The 18,648-nt window shown below is 41.1% G+C and overlaps 1 protein-coding gene across 3 annotated transcripts in view; it reads right to left on the bottom strand.

Annotated features, from left to right (window-relative positions):
• TRPM6 (transient receptor potential cation channel subfamily M member 6) overlaps window positions 1–18,648 on the bottom strand; it is a 187,709-nt gene that overhangs the window by 33,556 nt on the left and 135,505 nt on the right. For all 3 annotated transcript variants that reach the window (XM_048218395.2, XM_044391103.3, XM_057305640.1), the window contains 4 exons: window positions 16,135–16,328; window positions 12,580–12,712; window positions 3,784–4,928; window positions 3,477–3,589 (listed from right to left, as the gene is read on the bottom strand). In XM_048218395.2, coding sequence (XP_048074352.2) covers window positions 3,477–3,589; window positions 3,784–4,928; window positions 12,580–12,712; window positions 16,135–16,328 — 1,585 coding nt within the window. The remainder of the gene's footprint in view (window positions 1–3,476; window positions 3,590–3,783; window positions 4,929–12,579; window positions 12,713–16,134; window positions 16,329–18,648) is intronic.

Here is an 18,648-nt window from a genome sequence, read left to right on the forward strand (position 1 = left end):
GGGAATGGGAGAGGAAGAAGCAGGCTCACAGTGGAGGAGCCTGATGTGGGGCTCGATCCCATAACGCCGGGATCACGCCCTGAGCCGAAGGCAGACGCTTAACCGCTGTGCCACCCAGGCGCCCCTCTGCTTCTCATTCTAAAAAGAGTTGAGGTGCTTTTAAAAATGTATCCAGATTATTATATGGAAAAACAAAGCAGGGCATTAAATTAAGATCATGAAAGGTGAAGTCCTATAGAATTACTAACTCAGATCTAAGGCTTCCTAATAATAAATAAAAAGATACACTAAATGAAAATGTGAGCATAACATATTGGAATTTGTGGAACATAGCTAACACAATGATTAGAGGGAATTTTATAGCACTAAATGCCGTATTAGAAAAGAAGACCATCTCAAATCAATGAGCAAAGCTTCTATCTTAACAAACTAGAAAAAAAATAGAGCAAATTAAAACCAAAGTAAACAAAAGAAATAACAAAGAGCAGAAATTAATAAACTAGTATTCAGAGACAAATCAATGAAACCAAGAACTGGTTCTTTGAAATATCAATAAAGCAGATAAGCCAGTAGCCAGACTAATCATGAAACAAAGAAACACAAATATAAAATATTAGGAATGATAGAAGTGACGTCACTATAGACCCCATAAATAATATGGGGATAAGAAAAGATTATAAATCTATATGCCAATAAATTCAACAACTTACATGAAATGGACAAATTCTTTGAAAGACACAAACAAAGCTCATTAAAGATGAATCAGATAACCTGAATAGTCCTATATCTATTACAGAAATTGAATTTGCAGCTAAAAACCTTCCCACAAAGATGGTTTCATTGATTGATTCTACCAAATAATAAAAGTTGCAATGGTATCAATTCTATGCAAACTCAACTAGAAAACTGAAGAGGGTAATACTTCCCAACTCAGTCAATAAGCCCAGGATCACCCTGATACCCAGACAAAGACATTACAAGAAAAAAGATCAATAGACAAATATTCCTCAAGAATACAGATGCAAAAAATCTTATTAAGATTTTAGCAAAATAAATATAGCATACAAAAAAGATAATACATCATGGTCAAGCAGGATTCATCCTAACCAGGTTGACTTGATACTCTAAATAGTACTTCTACATTATAAAATTAATTAATATAATTAATCATATTAACATAGTAAAAAGGAAAAACCATCTGATTTTATCAGGAGGTGCAGAAAAAGCATTTGAAAAAATGCTAATATCTATTAATGACAAAACTCTCAGAAACTAGGTGTAGAAGGGAAGTTCTTTAACTTGATAAAGGGCAGCTACATAAAAAGCTTCAGCTAACATCATACTTACCGGTAAAAGCTTAAATGTTTTACCCCTAAGAGCAGAGAAAAGGAAAGGATATATTTTTTTTGCCACTTTTATTCAATATTATACTAGAGATGCCAGCCAGTGTAATGAGGCAAGAAAAATAAATAAAACACATCTGGATTTGAAAGGTAAAAAGTAAATTTGTAAAGTAAAACTATCTTCATTTGTAGATAACATGACCATTTATATAGAAAATCCTACAGAGGAACAAAACCTCTACAAACAAATTAGCAAGTTTAGTAAGGTTGTAGTGTATAAAATCAATATTTTTTAAATATATTGCTAGGGGCACCTGGGTGGCTCAGTTGGTTAAGCATCCAATTCTTGGTTTTAGCTCAGGTCATGATCATGGGGTCATGGATCAAGCCCTGTGTTGGGCTCCATGCTCAGCAGGGAGTCTGCTTGAAGATTCTCTCTGCCCCCCACCCCTGCTCACATTCTCTCTCCCACTTTCTCAAATAATCTTTAAAATATATGTATTTCTATATACCACCAACAAATAATCAGGAATTAATTTTTTATAATTGCATTTATAATAAAGTAAAAAATAATAAATACTTAGGGAGACATTTTTAAAAACATGTGCGAGAACTGAACACTTTTGGCACCTGGGTGGCTCAGATGGTTAAGTATCTGCCTTCAGCTCAGGTCATGATCCCAGAGTCCTGGGATCAAGCCCCATGTCAGGCTCCCAGCTCCACAAGGAGTCTGCTTCTCCCTCTCCCTCTGACTCTTTCCCCTGCTCATGCTCCATCTCTCTGTCTCAAATAAATAAATAAAAAATCTTAAAAAAAAAAAAAGAACACTGAAAACTACAAAACATTGTTGAGAGAAACTGAGGAATATCTAAATAAATAGACATATCATGCTCATGGATCAAAAAACTTATTATTGTTAAGATGCCAATTCTCCCCAAGTTGATTCACAGCAATTCCACTCACTCCAGCAGACTTCTCTATAAAAACTATCAAGCTGATTCTAAATATATGTGGAAATGCAAAGAAACTAGAATAGCCAAAAAACAAAACAAAAAACCAAAAAAACACTACTTTGAAAAGACACAAAAACTTTGGCAGACCTACACTACATGATTTCAATATTTAATATAAAATATGGTATTCAAGATACTATGGTGTTTTCATAAAAATAGACATATAGATAAATGGAACAAAATAGATCCAGAAATAGATCCATACAAATTATAGATATACATGGTCAATTCATTTTTGACAAAGGTATCAAGGAAACTCAATAGGAAAAGGACAATCTTTTTACCAGAAAATGGTAGGAAAAAATTGATATTTGTATTCAAGGAAGGATGGGAGGGAGGGAGGGAGGAAGGAAGGAACAAAGAAATAAAAGAGTGGGGTGGGGGGGAGAAAAAGGAAAAGAAGGAGGGACCTCAATCCCTACCTATCACCACATACAAAAGTTAACTCAAAATGGGCGCTAGACCTAAATATAAGATGAAAAACTATGAAACTTCTGGAAGAAAACATGAAAGAAAATCTCAGTGATCTTGAGTTTTGCAAATTTTCTTAAATATAAATAATAAGCACATAAAAGATACCTTGCAACACTAGTCACTCCAGAAATGCAAATGAAATCACCATGAGATCCCACTACATACCCCCGACTATGGCTAAAGTTAAAAAGACCCAGCATACTAAGGATTGGTGAGAACGTGGACCGCTGGAACTCTCATAAACTATTCCTCGTCAACTGGTGGGAATGTAAAATGGTAGAGCCACTTTGGAAAGCTGTTTGGAAGTGTCTTCTAAAATTAAACAAATACTTACCATATGACTCTGACATGCTACTCCTAAATATTTACCAAAGAGAAATTGAAACATATGTCCACACAAAGACTTGTGCACAAATGTTCATAACAGCTTTGTTTGGAATAGCCCAAAACTGAAAATAACACAAGTGTCCTTCAACATGTGAGCTGATAAATGAGCTGTGGCATAACCACTCTGATGACTCTTAAATTTACATCTTCACTCCTTCCAGTACAGGGCCATTTTGTAGTGTGCCTGGCACTTTACAATACGGAAACCAAGCTAAGATAGGCTACTACCTCAATTGCTAACGACATACAAGACACTTACTGGCACCTGTAGTCCTTGAGTTTTCTTCTTTTTCTTTGACGATCTCTTATCCTTGATTAGCATTTTTGTTTTGATCCATGCTGACTGCCCTATCTCTGAGGATCTTGAAAGATCTGTAAGGGAAAGGGTTTGCAAAAAAAGGTTTAAGATTGTGCAGGGAGCCATTTGGTTTTAGAGACGACTGAGAATGGGGAGAATGAGGATATAGTCAAACATGGTCAACTTTTTAAAAATAATAGTAATGCATAGAATTTAGTAATTTAAGAGCTTATTTTTAAACAAAAAAAAAAAAATGTTCGCTTCTTACTTTTAATCTTAGAGATCTTCAGTTTGTCCTCCTTGTGGAATCTCAAACTATGACTCCGAGTGAAGGGCCTATCTCTGCGGAAAGGATTGATCCAAAAGGATGTGTTTGGCTGCAGCCATGGTCCCGCCTCTGAGCAGTCACTACTATAGGCCAAGCTTGATGAGTTTTCAGATAGGGATCTGGCTCGGATCTGCCTCTGGCTTTGGCCACTCTCTTTAGGGTCGCTGTTACAAGTGGAGGCCAAGCAGGTCTGCCATTTTTTCTTGATGCTAAACACACCAGTTTCATCACCTTCTGAAAATGCCCAGTTCACATACCCACCTCCAGTTCCCGTGCTCTCGCCTTGGGAAGGGAGGGAGGTCATTTTCATTGGTGGAGATGTGCAAATAAAAGTGGGTAGAACTTGCTCCCCGCCCTTGTCTTGTCTGGCTGGTATCTGAGAGACTGACTCGTACTGTGCCTCGGGTTCAGCCACTGAGCCCTGAGCTGAGAGTGTGGGGCTCTGCCAAGTCAGACGAACAGGGACCTCACTCTGGGTGACCTGTTTGACTGCCAGCACATCTGCGCTTGCTTCCACGGATGGTCTGAACAGAGGAAAGTCAGTTTCTGCAGAAAAAGGAACTTGCTGTAGATAAGAAGGGACCAGGAGAAACTGGCCATACTTTGGCTGAGCTTGCCTGTTAATGGACACCCCAGAAGCAACTATGGTAGTTTCTGTTTCTTGCTTTTCCTGCTCATCTCTTACATTTGAAACCTCTCTCTGACTGTCTGTGATCTCAAGAAGGGGCTCCCTCTGCACTCTCAGGGTATGCTGGCCTCTGGCCAGGCTCCGCAGCAATGAAGGAGGCATGCTATAATACTGGTATTTCTTCTCCCCAGAGATCTCCATGCTGCCTGGAACCCCCGCACAGATGACATTGCTCCAGCTGTGGGGAAGTTTTCTGCACGTAGAATGCTTTCTGTTGGCCAGGAGAGCCTCATCCTCTTGTAAGGTGTCAACAGCAGAAAGGAATTTGAGGGTATCCACTGTCAGGGCAGAGAGGTCCTGCAGGTGTCCCACTTGGCTGTCCAAGGACAGTAAAGAGTCCTTTATAAAAGACACTTTTTCATTCATTTCTTTCATTTGGAAGTACATCTCTGTAACCCTAATGGTAAAGGGAGGGAGAAAACCAATAACCACGTTAAGCCAGTGGGAACTTGCCTTGCTCTCTTCCTGTCCTAGTTCCATCCTTCAAAGGCTCCTCAGCTTCAGTGGCTTCCCCAGGTTGGGTGAGTCCTCTGTCTTATGTCAGGTGGTCTCACACCCTCCTATAATTCTTACTATCACTCCAAAGAGGAAATACTATACATTTACTTTTCTAGCCCTTATTTCTAGCATTTCAGAACCATGTTTCCAGTTTCCTGCTAGTCATCCCTCCAATGTTCCATCCACCAGCCCTATTGTATTAATATATTCATTAATTTAGATGAGAAACATCCCAAAATCTCCTACTGACAAACACAACGCTATTTGGAATAGGGAAAGGAGATCTTGAGGAATAAGCCAGAATGAGAGGAACAGAATTAATAATCAAATATGTAATTAGAAAAAAAATGTATAAATCTTAAAAAAAAAAATCCAAGTCTACAGTTCAAATAACCTTCCCAAGCTTCAAACAAAACCCATTTTAAGAGTCCTACATTCTGAGAAAGCCTGAGGCAAATTTTTAAAATTATCTTGAATACTATAACCCAACATTACAACGACCAGCCATTGATTCACGTGAAAGCAACACAAGGTATTTTCAGCTATGAAGGTCAAAAGTTAAATGGCAAGTAGAATCTACTTAAATGTAATGACTAACTTAGAAAGAATGAAGGAAGTGTTGGTTAATATTATCTGCATACCTATAAATATCTCTATATGGGGATGGGTTTCATTTTGTGCCCCCCAAAAGAGATATGTTGAAATCCTAACCCCCTAGTAATGCTAGAATAGGACCTTATCTGGAAACATGGTCTTTACAGAGAGTTAAAGTTAAACTGACGTCATTAGGGTAGACTTAAACCACTACGGCTGGTGTCATAAAAGGGAAATTTGGACAGAAAAAAATTACAAAGACTCCAAAGGATGTGAACAGCAACTCATGAAAGATAAAATACAAAAGATAAGGAAAAGATAAGGTAAAATATGCAACCTCATTAGGTATGCAGAGAAATGGAAATTAAAATGAGTTCATCTACATTGTAACAACATCTTTTTTAGCCTAGCAAATGATTAAGATAACTCAATGGTGACAAAGGTGCAACATTGGGACATTCGATTAAGCAATGTACATAAAAAGACTATGATTTCACTATGCTAAAGTAGATACTCTTTACATTATGAGATATTATGCAGCCATTAAAAATCACACTTACATTGTTGATAGCAATTTCCTTTGGCTATTTCTGATGGTAGGCATGGGGATGTGGATGACTTATGCTCTGTATTATATACTTTTAAATTTGGTATAAAAACTTTGTAGGTCAAGAAACAATAAAAGCTAAAAATATATTTATAAATAATGTTTAATTATTGGAAGAAATGCTTTTGATGTATAAGGCGGGAGGGGGGCAACATAAAACTTGTATACTTTTTTTAAAGGATTTTATTTATTTATTTTGAGGGAGAGAGAGTGGAGGAAGGAGCAGAGGGAGAGAGAATTTCAAACAGACTACACGGGGTGCAGAACCCGACACGGGGCTCGATCTAATGACCCTGAGATCATCACTTAAGCGGAAATCAAGAGTCAGACGCTTCACCAACTGAGCCACCCAGGTGCTCCCAAACTTGTATAACTTTAACTAAAATTATATGGAAGACTAAATGGAAAAAAGAAAATTTTCAAAGTGCCCTCTGGCTTATGACATTTTTTTCTTTCTTTCTTTTCCCTGTTTTATTCTTTTATTTGGATAAGTGAGTATTCTGGCCAAATTCTCAATAACAAAAATCCTTGATAAGCAGAAATAAAGTAAAAAGAAGAAAGGAAGGAAGCGAAGCGAAGCGAAGCGAAGGGAAAGGAAAGGAAAGGAAAGGAAAGGAAAGGGGAAAGGGAAAGGGAAAGAGAAAGGGAAGGAAGGGAAGGGAAGGGAAGGGAAGGGAAGGGAAGGGAAGGGAAGGGAAGGGAAGGGAAGGGAAGGGAAGGAAGGGAAGGGAAGGGAAGGGAAGGGAAGGGAAGGGAAGGGAAGGGAAGGGAAGGGAGGAAGAAAGAGGGAAAACAGCAAGGAAGGGAATCTCATCAACAGTTTCATGGCTGACATGACCATATGCAGAAATTAAAAGTGATCCCCAGTCTTAAGTGGGGCCTGGAGGAATCAGTGATTATACTATGAAGGACTGAACATTCAGCTGCAGCAAGCACTTCCCAAAATAGTGTGATATCTCCTCTCTCTAAAATGTATCCCAAGACACATGGATTGAGAAATCCTCCACTTCTTCTTGCGGGGAGCTTAGCAGACAGGAATTAAAGAACAAAAGGGGTGATATTTTCCGTGTTTATAATATGTGGGTGGGACCCTCTCTTTCCTACTTCTGCTATAGGATTCAACTTCTCTAACTAAGTAGAGGCTTAATAAATGCTTCCTGACCTTCTGGAACCTGCAAAATGAGAACTGGCAGAGATGATGAGGGAAAGAGCACAAAATATATGTATATTCCCTTCCAAATATGCTTAATTAGAGCCTCTCCATTTAGCGCACTGTTTCATCTAATTCAAAAACAGAGCAGGCTGAACAGCAGTAATGGAGGCTCATTAAGTTCCATTAGCAGCAGTCACATCAAATGAATACAATAGAAGCCAGCAACTATTCACAGCAACAGGTAACAGGCTACAATAGAGAGATGCTAGGCAAATAACCTGGTCACCCTCACATCGGGCCTTCCTGCTTTCACAGGCATTTTTCTTCCTAAAGCATTATGTCCCGTGAAACATATTTTAATTATATTCCTCAACCACCAACTGCATTAATTTAATCTAGACTTTCAGGCATCCTGACACGTAAAACAAACTCTTGTAAGTTTAGTTTCCCCTGTGTGCGATTCGAGGGTGGAGGGAAGACCAGTGTGGTCGTTGTTTTACTGTGGGTCTTCGGAGGAGATGTTTTAAAGTAAGATTATAAGACGTGTACTTATGATATATGTCATGATAACCATATATTCACTGAGTGCTCACTCTGTGCCAGCCATGTAACAAAGGCTCTACATTACTATTTTTATTTAATCTGCATAGCAACCCCATAATGTAGGCGTTCCTATTACCCCTTTCTCAGAAAAGAGGTTAGGTCACGTGGCTGGTCACAGGGCTGGGGATGGGGCGAGACTTCGAACCCGGACATTCTAACTCCACTTTCAGTGGCATTAACCCCCGCACTCTGGCACCCCTGAACAACTCATCAGGGATCTAGGCAAAGTTCTCACCAGGGCCTTAGAGGAGCGGGAAGAGCTAAACGAATTATACCAACGGTTCCCATGCTGGCAGGTCCTCACAAATGTTCCTCGACAAGGTTTCACGACAAAGTAATGACAGGACCTGCTCCAAGGATGGCTCTACTGAGTCACAATGTGACTTGTTTTAAAATGTATCATTTTCCGGGGGCACCTGGCGGGCTCAGTCGGTAGAGCGTGCAACTCTTGATCTCAGGGTTGTCTGTCTGAGCCCCACGATGGGTGTACGGTTGTTTAAAAAGTAGAGTGCAGCATTTCCCAAATATAACATGCTTACTATGGGAAAAGAACTATTAGCATCTTACTCCACGGAACAGAGAGAGGGACATGCTGGCTTATGTCGCTAGGGTCAAAAAGTAGCCAGTGTTCCAGAGAAAGGAGGACATAAACAGCCTGACTACTCCTCTTTTTCTAGTCTCACAACTCACTTAATTCTGTAAGGTTATAGGTGATCCCTTCTTTACAAGTAGGCCATCGAGCAAATATTCTAGTCTCCTTTCCCTTCCTCTTCAAACTCCCTCGGCTACCTCAGAGAAGTATTCTTCCCCTCCCCCATGTCTCTGTTGTGAGCTCCCCAGCGATGACCTCAACGAGGCCAACCGTGTAAATGGAGGCTGGTGAGGTCACTCTATCACGAGGGAGAACTGATGGATGAAGTACTGAAGAGTGAAATGCGGTCTTCATAACCAAATTCTAGAGCCCACGAAAGCCTCTAGGATATTGTTCAGAAGCTAATACCCAGGGGCGCCTGGGTGGCACAGCGGTTAAGCGTCTCCCTTCGGCTCAGGGCATGATCCTGGCGTTCTGCTTCTTCCTCTCCCACTCCCCCTGTTTGTGTTCCCTCTCTCGCTGGCTGTCTCTGTCTCTGTCAAATAAATAAATAAAATCTTAAAAAAAAAAAAAAAGAAGAAGCTAATACCCATCTACCTTCCACTCCTTCCTCTACCCAGGGGAAAAACTCAAGAGGAATATGATATGTGATGATTGATGGTGTTCGTCACACTACTACCACCACCGCCATTACTACTATGATTGAATTACTTGTTCATAAATGTCTAGTTCTCCAGTTTTCACACCAGATCCATTTGACTCCAAACACTACCATTCCTAGTTTTCCTTTTTCTCCTCTGATCGATTCTGGTCAATCCTCCCCATGAGCCCTTCTTCCTTGCTCTGTTACACAGGTGTTGGCACCCCTCAGGGTCCCACGCTCAGCCCACTGAGTTTCCTCACCCTTCTTGCTTCCTGGGCATAATCACTTCCTCTGTCATGGCTTTCTTTTCTTACAAGGGGCAGACGACTCCCGAATCTCCTTGTCCAGTTCAATCTTTGCCCCAGGACTTCATAGCCTCACGTCCAAGCCTCCCAGAAATCTCTGGATAATGTGCCACAGGAGTCTCCAGCCCAACAAAGCTAAAACTCATTGCTTGTCCCCTTCCCTGTGTCTTTTGCACATTTTTTTTTCCTATCATGGTGGCCCCACTTTTCACCTAATTACCCCTGCTATAGATCTGAGAGTCATCCTGGACTCCACCCTCTCCCTCGGCTGCATGTCCGATCCCTAGCTCCCCCCGTGAGCTGCCCTTCTAAACATGTCTTTATTCATCCCTTCTGCTATGGTCTGAATGTTGGCATCTCCCTGAAATTCCTATGCTGCAATTCCAACCCCCAAAGGTGATGGTATTAGTAGGTGGGGCCTTTGGGAGGTGTACAGGTCATGATGGGGGGAGGCCTCATGAATGGGACTGGTGCCTTTATAAAAGAGACCCCACAGAGCTCCCTCACCCCCTCCGCCATGTGAGGACACAGAGAGGGCTGCAACCCAGAAGGGGGCTGTCACCCAACCATGATGGCATACTGGTCGTGGACTTCCCAGCCTCCAGCACTATGAGCAGTAACTTTCTGTTGCTCACAAGTCACCCAGCCGCAGGCACTTTGTTCTAATGGCCCAAACGGACTAAGATACCCTCTTCAAACTTACCATGACTAGTTTGCTAGTCCCTGAAACTCGTCCTCCTGCTGCATGGATCCCTGCTGTCTCCATACTTCAAATTCTGACTCCTCGAATACATACTGTAACTGAAGGAATCTGCCTAGAACTTGAATCTGTCCATATCTGACCATCTAACACCTGACACCTTCCTTAGTTTACAGTGTAAGGTAAGGGGCTCTCCATGACCTTGGTCCCATTCATAATCTGGGGTAGGGAGGTCATCTCATCTTATGTATTTATTCCCCTTTCCTTAAGGTTTGAAAGAAAAGATGTATTTAAAAAGAAATCATGGAGTGGCTGGGTGGGTCAGTCAGTTAAGCATCTGCCTTCAGCTCAGGTCATGATCCCGGGGTCCTGGGATCGAGTCCCGCATCGGGCTCCCTACTCCGTGGGGAGCCTGCTTCTCCTTCTCCCTCTGCCTGCCGCTCCCACTGCTTGTGCTCTCTCTCTCTCTCTCTGTCAAATAAACACATAGAATCTTTAAAAAATAAAATAAAAAATAAAAAGAAATCATAGCCACAGTTTCTGGAGGCTATTTTTATGTTCATCGTCCCCTTACTATTGACCAGCACTCTGCCCACGACGTGGCTCATCTACGTCACCTCACGTAATCCTCACAGCACGTCTAAGACGTAGGTCTACTTTGTGCGCATCTTACAAGTAAGAAAACAAAGGCCCAGAGTCAATTGGCCCAAGTGCCTAGAGCCCGTAAGTGGAGAAGCAGGTCTTCACCCTGGCTCTATCAACTCCTGGGCATGTTTCCCAGGAGACAGAGAGCCAGGCTGGCCAAGGCCTCAGCCAGCATATTTCTAAAGGCGGCAGAATGCACAGAAGAGGAAAAAGGGAAGAGAAGCTCATCAAGCTCTGGCCTAAAGATGTTATTTAAGGAAAATAAAATTTGTGTGCTCATAAACCTTTATTTGATTTTTTTTCTCAATATAAAATTTAGTCTCAACATAAAATTCAATTGGCCACCTAAATACATACTTACATAATACAATATCAACTGAAAAGTCCAGAAACATGACATATACCCATAGCAAACCATTTAGAGAGTTCTTCATGTATTCAATTTTAAATAACTCCATATTTAAGGATTCACTGTCTACCCATTTGGACATCAGAAAAAATATATGCATTATTAGGTATAACATTTTAGAGTCAGGTCCCTCTATATTCAAAAATGAAGGAACATATTTAAGTTCTGTCCATTTGCTTCCGGTTATAAAAACAATTCCGTGTTTTAAAAAAAATGCATATAATCACACTCAGTCTTCCATGTTCCAACACGATGCCGTGTATCCACAATTATTACTAGAGCCACAGTGGCTTCGATCCTACTACAGTTTCTGAAAATGTTCACTCTCTCCAATACGTCTTCTCTTTCCTCACACCTCTGAATGACCTCCCTGCGCTGACCCCGTGCATACCCACAGGCACTGGTCCAGTGATGCCTTGGCCTCAAGAACTGTGTGCCTGCCCCCTAGCTGCAGCCTCCTGAACACCGGCCATCCTCTCCCTGGCCTCCTGCTGGGGGCGGGGGGGGGGGGGTGGCGCCCACGCACTAGGCCTTCTCTTGGGGCAAATCACCTCTCCCTCCTGCTCCCGCAGTTTCTCCTTTGCTGGTGGATCGTGTCCGGAACCATACACATTTCCGTTGTTATCCCCGCATGGAAATAAAACAAGAGAACCTCACCTGTCCCCATCTCCCCAGTGCAACCAGCATGTAGCTCTCAGCCTTCTCCAGTCCTGCCGTTGGTGGACGCAGCCTTCTGCCTCAGGCATCCTCACTGCCTAGTCCTACAGCCAGGGGCACCATCCCACCGGATGTCTCTGCCTGGCCCACCTCCCTCAGGTCTCTCCTCCCCCAACTCCTCAGTGGCCCTCCTGCCCCAGGCTACCCCAAGAGTCCAACCCAACCCCTTCCCCCCCGACTCTGGCAGAACCCTCTCCACCATTGTTTTCTGTTCCCTTATGCAACTTGATTTTTCTTCATTTCTCTTTAACTGACATTAAATTACATCTTTTTATATGTTTCCCTGCTTATTATTTGTCCTCTACCCCCTTCACCCCTCCACCTGCACACACTAGAACATAAGCCCTATGAAGGCAGGGACTCTTGTCTCTCATTCACCATTTATCTCCAGTAACTAGAAGGGCACCTGGAACATGGTAGGTGCTCAATAAATATACATCCCTTACAGAAATACTCCATGCTACTAGACAGAACTGCAGAGAACCCAAACCTCTGGATTTTGAAAGCCCATCTTTCTACTTCTTTAGACATTCTAGTCGAATCAGGTTTGGGGAGCTGGAAAATTTCATATATATCTTTTACCTTTCTGATGTCACTCGGATTCGTTCCTCACAGCTATAATTCAGACTTTCCATCTTCTCATGGAAGTATATTTCCACACACTGCTCTTCGAAATCATGAAGTCTTTTCAGATCCTCCTCACTCAGGTAGAGTTCTGTGTAAATAAGTATGGTACGTTAAAAAAAAAAATCATTATTTGTCTTCAATAGGAAGCTGATAGAGAGTGGCTTTTCTTCCACTTGTGTTGAAAATCAATAAACTATAAAGCTTGTGTGAGGACACTTTGCTGCCTTGCCTCACCAAATTCCTACTATTAATGGAGAAGCTCTGTGTAGAAACAAATAGAAACACCAGTTTGGCTCTTTCCTATTGTTCTATAAACTGGTGTGGGACTTTGAAAATGACTCGTGGAACAGAGGTTTTCTGTCCAATATGCTCCTAGGTTAGACTTTTTCTACACATTAACAAAACTTCACTATATTAATATGCATATGGGGAAAGAATCTGATTGTCTTTTTTTCCCCGCCAACTGTTTGGTCTCTCAAAATGACAATAAGTAACCTGTAGATTAAAATCAAGGTTAGATGAGGTCTAAGTCTGTTGAATTAATCCAGCAAGTGTAATAAAGTTTCACCTTGTTACACTGAGTGTGTAGATACAGTTGACCCTTGAACAACATGGGTTTGAACTGTGCGTGTCACTTATATGTGTTATGCTTTGTTTGGGGTTTTTTCCCCCAGTAAATACAGCATAGTGCTGTCAATGTATTTTCTTTCCCTTATGATTTTCTTAATAACATTTTCTTTTCTCTAGCTCACTTTGTTGTTAAGTCTCGGTATATAACATATAATAACTAAAATATGTGTTAATTGACTGTTTATGTTATCAGTAAGGTCTCTGGTCAACAGTAGGCTATTAGTAGTTAAGTCTGAGGGAAGTCAAAAGTTATACGCTGATTTTTGCCTGTGCAAGGGGCTGGCGCCCCTCACCCCCATGTTGCTCAAGGGTCAATTTCCTAAGTCACTCTGTTGGAAATAGAGGCATTATCGCCAGCCAATGGCTGAGGCTATCCACTTTCTATTCCCTTATGCAACATAATTATAATTAACTCACAAAAAGACACATCGTTTCATGATATTATGAAGCTAACACAATTCAATGTCAGCCTTCAGTGATCACATTCCGTCTACTACCTTGGCCCTCATTCCGATCTAACAGAAAAATATATTAGCTTATTAGCATTTTCCAATACTTGAAAAAGATATAAATGGTGCTGCAAAAAGATTAAAAACAGAGCGTTCTCTTTCTTCAGTGGTGTCACTTAAATTAGGGAAAAACCCATAATGTTCCCTCAAGCTTACTAGAAATCCAAACATTTCATTATTTTCCAATAAAATGAGACAAAAATATTAATTTTAAATTGAAAAACAGGGCAAAGAGAAAACAATATTCAGCCATAAAAATATGTCCACAACTCAAGTGCGTACTGTTTTCTGATTTTATGATGTGGAAGAATCACTTAGATACTGAAAAAAATCCAGTAACCATCCCCCCCCAACTCTAAATGCCTGTTTGCATTGAAGAATCTCTTATGAGTGAGAAGATTTGCAGTTGTCATGATTTGATCCTTCTGTGGATTCCTGATAGCTAACAACCCAAACACCAATTCCGGCGACAGGTGCAGCTTGCATGCGTGGCGCATTCTTATGACTCTCCACCAGGTGGCACTGCTGCCCCATATGCAAACGTCAATCTTCAATAGAGGCTTGGAAGAAGTTTCACAAAAATTCAAGAATTTTCCAGAACTCAGGATGAACACACCTCAAGCCATCAGAAATTTACTTGAATTATAGACCGGAATCATCCTATAAACCCAGATGAAGGTGAAGCTGAAATCTGGCCAAATCCCAGCCAATCCCAGAATCTCTCAGCTGATTCACACTCTCCTATTAGCTTGTGGTAGTTCCCCAGCCAATGTCTGGGATGGCTCTCTATTAGAAGCCTAAAAATTATAGTGTAATTATAAGCCTTTAAATTAACTTCAGTTGTGTGGTGCCCAGGTGGCTCAATTAATTAAGCACCCAGCTCTTGATTTCAGCTCAGGTCATGACCTCAGGGTCATGGGATCGAGCCCCGCGTTGGGCTCCATGCTCAGCGCAGATTCTGCTTCGGATTCTCTCTCCCTCCCCCTTTGCTTACCTGCCACCACCTCCCCCTTTTAAAATAAATAAATAAATGAATCTTTTTAAAAAATTAACTTCAGTTCTTACATTGGCTTCCTCATCCAGGCTGCATCTTTGGGGCAGGGGGTGGAAAAGAAAAGTAAATCTCCAAAGTGACTCAAGAGGAGAAAAATACTTCACTGAGCCAATTGCCAGCAGAAACGAAAGCGTATCGCCCTTCCAACCTTGTAACACCACCTGTCCCCCTAAGATGACATGTATAAACAGTGCGCAATCCCTTATCTGAAACTCCTGGAACCCAGTGTGTTTTAGAATTAAGAATTTTCCTTCTCTCGTCTTAGAAAGGAAATATAGTGCATACACCATAAAGGAAGTAAAATCCCTGAGGCTAGGGCAGTACCCTAAAATCCAACATATTATTTTTGCAGCAAAATCAATGAACATTCATGCTACAAAGGATAAAGGGAAGAAATGGCTTCACATTAGTCCCATCAGCCTCTTTTGTCCAAATGAGTCTCTAACTTAAGAAGAAAAAAGCTTTCTGCTTTCAGGGGTATTTTGGATGTCGGAATTGAGATAAGGATTGTGGATTCATGCCACCCATTTCCTCTATATGTAGGAATTATCTCGAAATGGGCCCGGTACCAATTGTGAAATTGCTTGAGAGGAACTACAATAGATCTGTGAAACCACAATAAGAAATGTTCTATTATAACAATTAGCGCGACAGTCACATTGTGCAGTGAAGATACGGATAAGCAAAATGAACCAGGAGAATCTCAAAATATGCAGACTTAAGCATTGCAAAAAAAAAAAAAAAAAGAGGAAGAAGAAGAAAAGAAAAATGAGAATCTATATTTCTGCATCTTGAATTGAAAATACGAAACAACCATACAGAATCACCTCCATTCTCAGTAGGTGAGGAAGCAAAGAATCAGGACTCTGGTTAATAAGTGAAGCTGAGTCTGTCTTACCGATTTCCTTCAGGCCATAAGACCTCCTGTGACTCCTCTCTGTTTGGATTCCATCTTTGATAACAGGGAAGTGGGTATGGGTCACTGTGACTAGTTCCTAGGAGTCATTCTGATGACTTTCCAGGTAAAAAGAGAAAACACAGGTTTTCCAGGAGACATTCAAGAGCCTTTAGACATTTGAGCAGAGATTCTGTTCTTACCTCTTCCTTCCTTTCAAAGTATCAGTTAATCTCCGCAAAAGGTACCACAACCACATGATGAGCTCAGTGCACTTCCTTAGACCCACGTCCTTCAGCTGATACGCTATTGTGAGTGAACTGCCAGAGATCCCCATCCTGTGCCCTGAATTTAACTGCATGTTTTCACCTTGGATCTCCACTCTTTACTCTCTTCCTAGTGCCTCGTAAATGAAAACTTACTTAATCCAACATCGCCCTCTTCTTGGTCATTTGGAGCTTGGTGATGGCAGAGACGGCGAAGAAGGAGACCAACGTGGCTCAGCAGGATGAAAGGGGGGGGCAGCCAAGGCTTCTTGTGGTAGGTCATGATGTAGCGATAGCGGTTGTATTTCCATAGTTTATTGGAAATGGACTTCATGTCGACGTAAACGTTACTGTAAGGTGTAGTGAAGAGAGAGATAATTTTCAATACAGCATCCTAAAAGATAGCAGATTCTTTCTCTACTTTCCAACTCTCATGATTGGTTTACCTGACATTTCCAGCAGTTAGTCAACAAAAATAATATCCATTGCATTTGTGATTCTTCTTCTACCCAAACAAGATACATTAATCACCTTCTACAATCAAATACGCTGATCAGACTAATAAAAGGATGGAAATTACAATCAGAGAGAAAATGCTAATGTTTTAAAAGCAATGACTATAAAACTGCCCTCTGGAACTTATCACTATTCTCGGTTCACCATCTCTTCTCAAATTAGAAGCTCTTTTCGGTCCCTAATCTACCATTCATGGTAAATACCGTTAACGTTTCTCTGTATCATCAATCTTATGGAGAGATTCCCCTAATGTCAAATGTGAGAACTGACAGAATAATCCTAGTTAAAACGTCCAAATGAAAGAATATTAATGAAGAAGAGACAGGGAAGAAAAATCAGTTCATCCTAAAATAATAAAGAAAGCTTCTATTTAGAAACAAGATAAAAATTATTTACATTGACTTTACAATTAAAATAACTCCTTTTTGGTAGGCCACCTTGGATTATGCCTTTAATGACATCAGTTTCAATATGCGGATCGTGATACCATAGGACTAGCAATGGAAGTTGTGGTGGGTGGTGCAGTTCCTCTAAAATAACATGTCATCCCTAATTACTTAACTTTCAGTCTATAACATGATGGGGTGGGGAGAGGACGCAATGCGATGTCTATCCTAACATTCTGCGTAGGCTAATGTTTAGTCGCTTTAGAGAAAGATGACAAAGTAGTACTTGAGGAGGACAGCCAAAATTAGCCAATAAAAATACAGGCAGCCCTCAACTTGAGCAATGATAAAGAGAAGAAAGCAGAACTGTCCTGGGGAAAGCCAGCTTAGAACAAGAGGAAGGGAGAAGATTCACAGAATCCATAAAACAGATGATGGAAAGAGAGAAAACTGGGTTTTAACAGTGGTTCTCAAAGTGTGGTCTGAACCACAGAATTAGCATCACCTGGGGACACGTCAAAAATGTAAATTCTCGGGCCCTAGCCCGGAGTTACCGAATCAGAAGCTCCAGAAGAGATATTACAGCAATGGCTCAGCAAGCCCTCCAGGTGGTTCTCCTGTACCCTCAAGTTGGAGAACCACCACGCTTAACCACTACTCTGTCACTCCGAGTGTGACTACAGCTTGCCCACCAGCAGGTGGCGATCTTCACAGTGTATGTCAGGGTTTTTGTAATTCTTGCTACAAAAAATCTGGAATGGGCCGCTGGACAAGTAGTCAGATCTGGGGTTTCTCGGCTTGTTCGGTCCTCACTGTGTTCCTCTCTAGAGTGAGACAAGTGGTCTATGTGAGGATTTCGCAACCCCTCTTTCGACACCTGTCATTTTTGAGAATCAAAAATCTCATTCCCATTCTGAATGTTATTTGAAATGTCAAAAAAAAATTAGCTATATTAACTAAACACCAGTAAATGTTAGAAGTTTATAAAATGGTGGGGCTAAAAAAGATGACAGTTACTGTACGATCTTGTAACAAGTAGGAAGGTATGTCTTCCCCATATATCTATAACAATAGTCTTTTTTTTTTTTTAAGTATTCTGGTTTATTTTTGCTTCTCCCCAGCCTTTAGCATCTCTATTTTTTTTTAATTTAGATTCCATTGCATTGATTTCTCTTATCTTGCCCTCTTCAGTGGAATAATCAATGAATAAACTACCTAGCACAGTGCCTGGCATCAATGAGGCATTCAAAAAGTAATAGTTTCTTCCCATCTCTTCACCTCATTTCTTTCATCCATCCATTGACTAGGATTATTCTGTCAGTTCTCACATTTTATGCACTCTTTTTGGTACTTGGGAAAAAATTCATCAGCAAAAAAGACAATAAAACATCTTGTCCTTGTGGCACTGATATTCCAGTAGAGGAGAAAATTAAACAGAAAAAAAAGTATAAATAATAAAATATATTTGTATTTGTAAGCAGATATAAAGAAAGAAGAGTAAGGGGGACCAGGCATGCCACAGAGATGGCTGGAGGAAAGGGGGGCTGCACTTTCAAACATCATCCTTAGGTTAGGCCTAATGATAAAGGGAACGGGTGAGCAAAGACTGGAAGGGGGTGAGAAAATGGGCCACACGGTTGCCTGAAAGAAGAGCACTCCAGACAGAGAGAAGAGCTGCTGCGAACACAGCTTTGCTGGTTGGAAACGTCCGAGGGGCCAGTGTGATTGGAGAGGAGAGGGTTAGGGGAAGAGTCGTGTGATGCGTGAC

Source organism: Ursus arctos, unplaced genomic scaffold (assembly GCF_023065955.2).
Source record: "Ursus arctos isolate Adak ecotype North America unplaced genomic scaffold, UrsArc2.0 scaffold_33, whole genome shotgun sequence".
In the NCBI taxonomy this organism is placed as follows: domain Eukaryota; kingdom Metazoa; phylum Chordata; class Mammalia; order Carnivora; family Ursidae; genus Ursus; species Ursus arctos.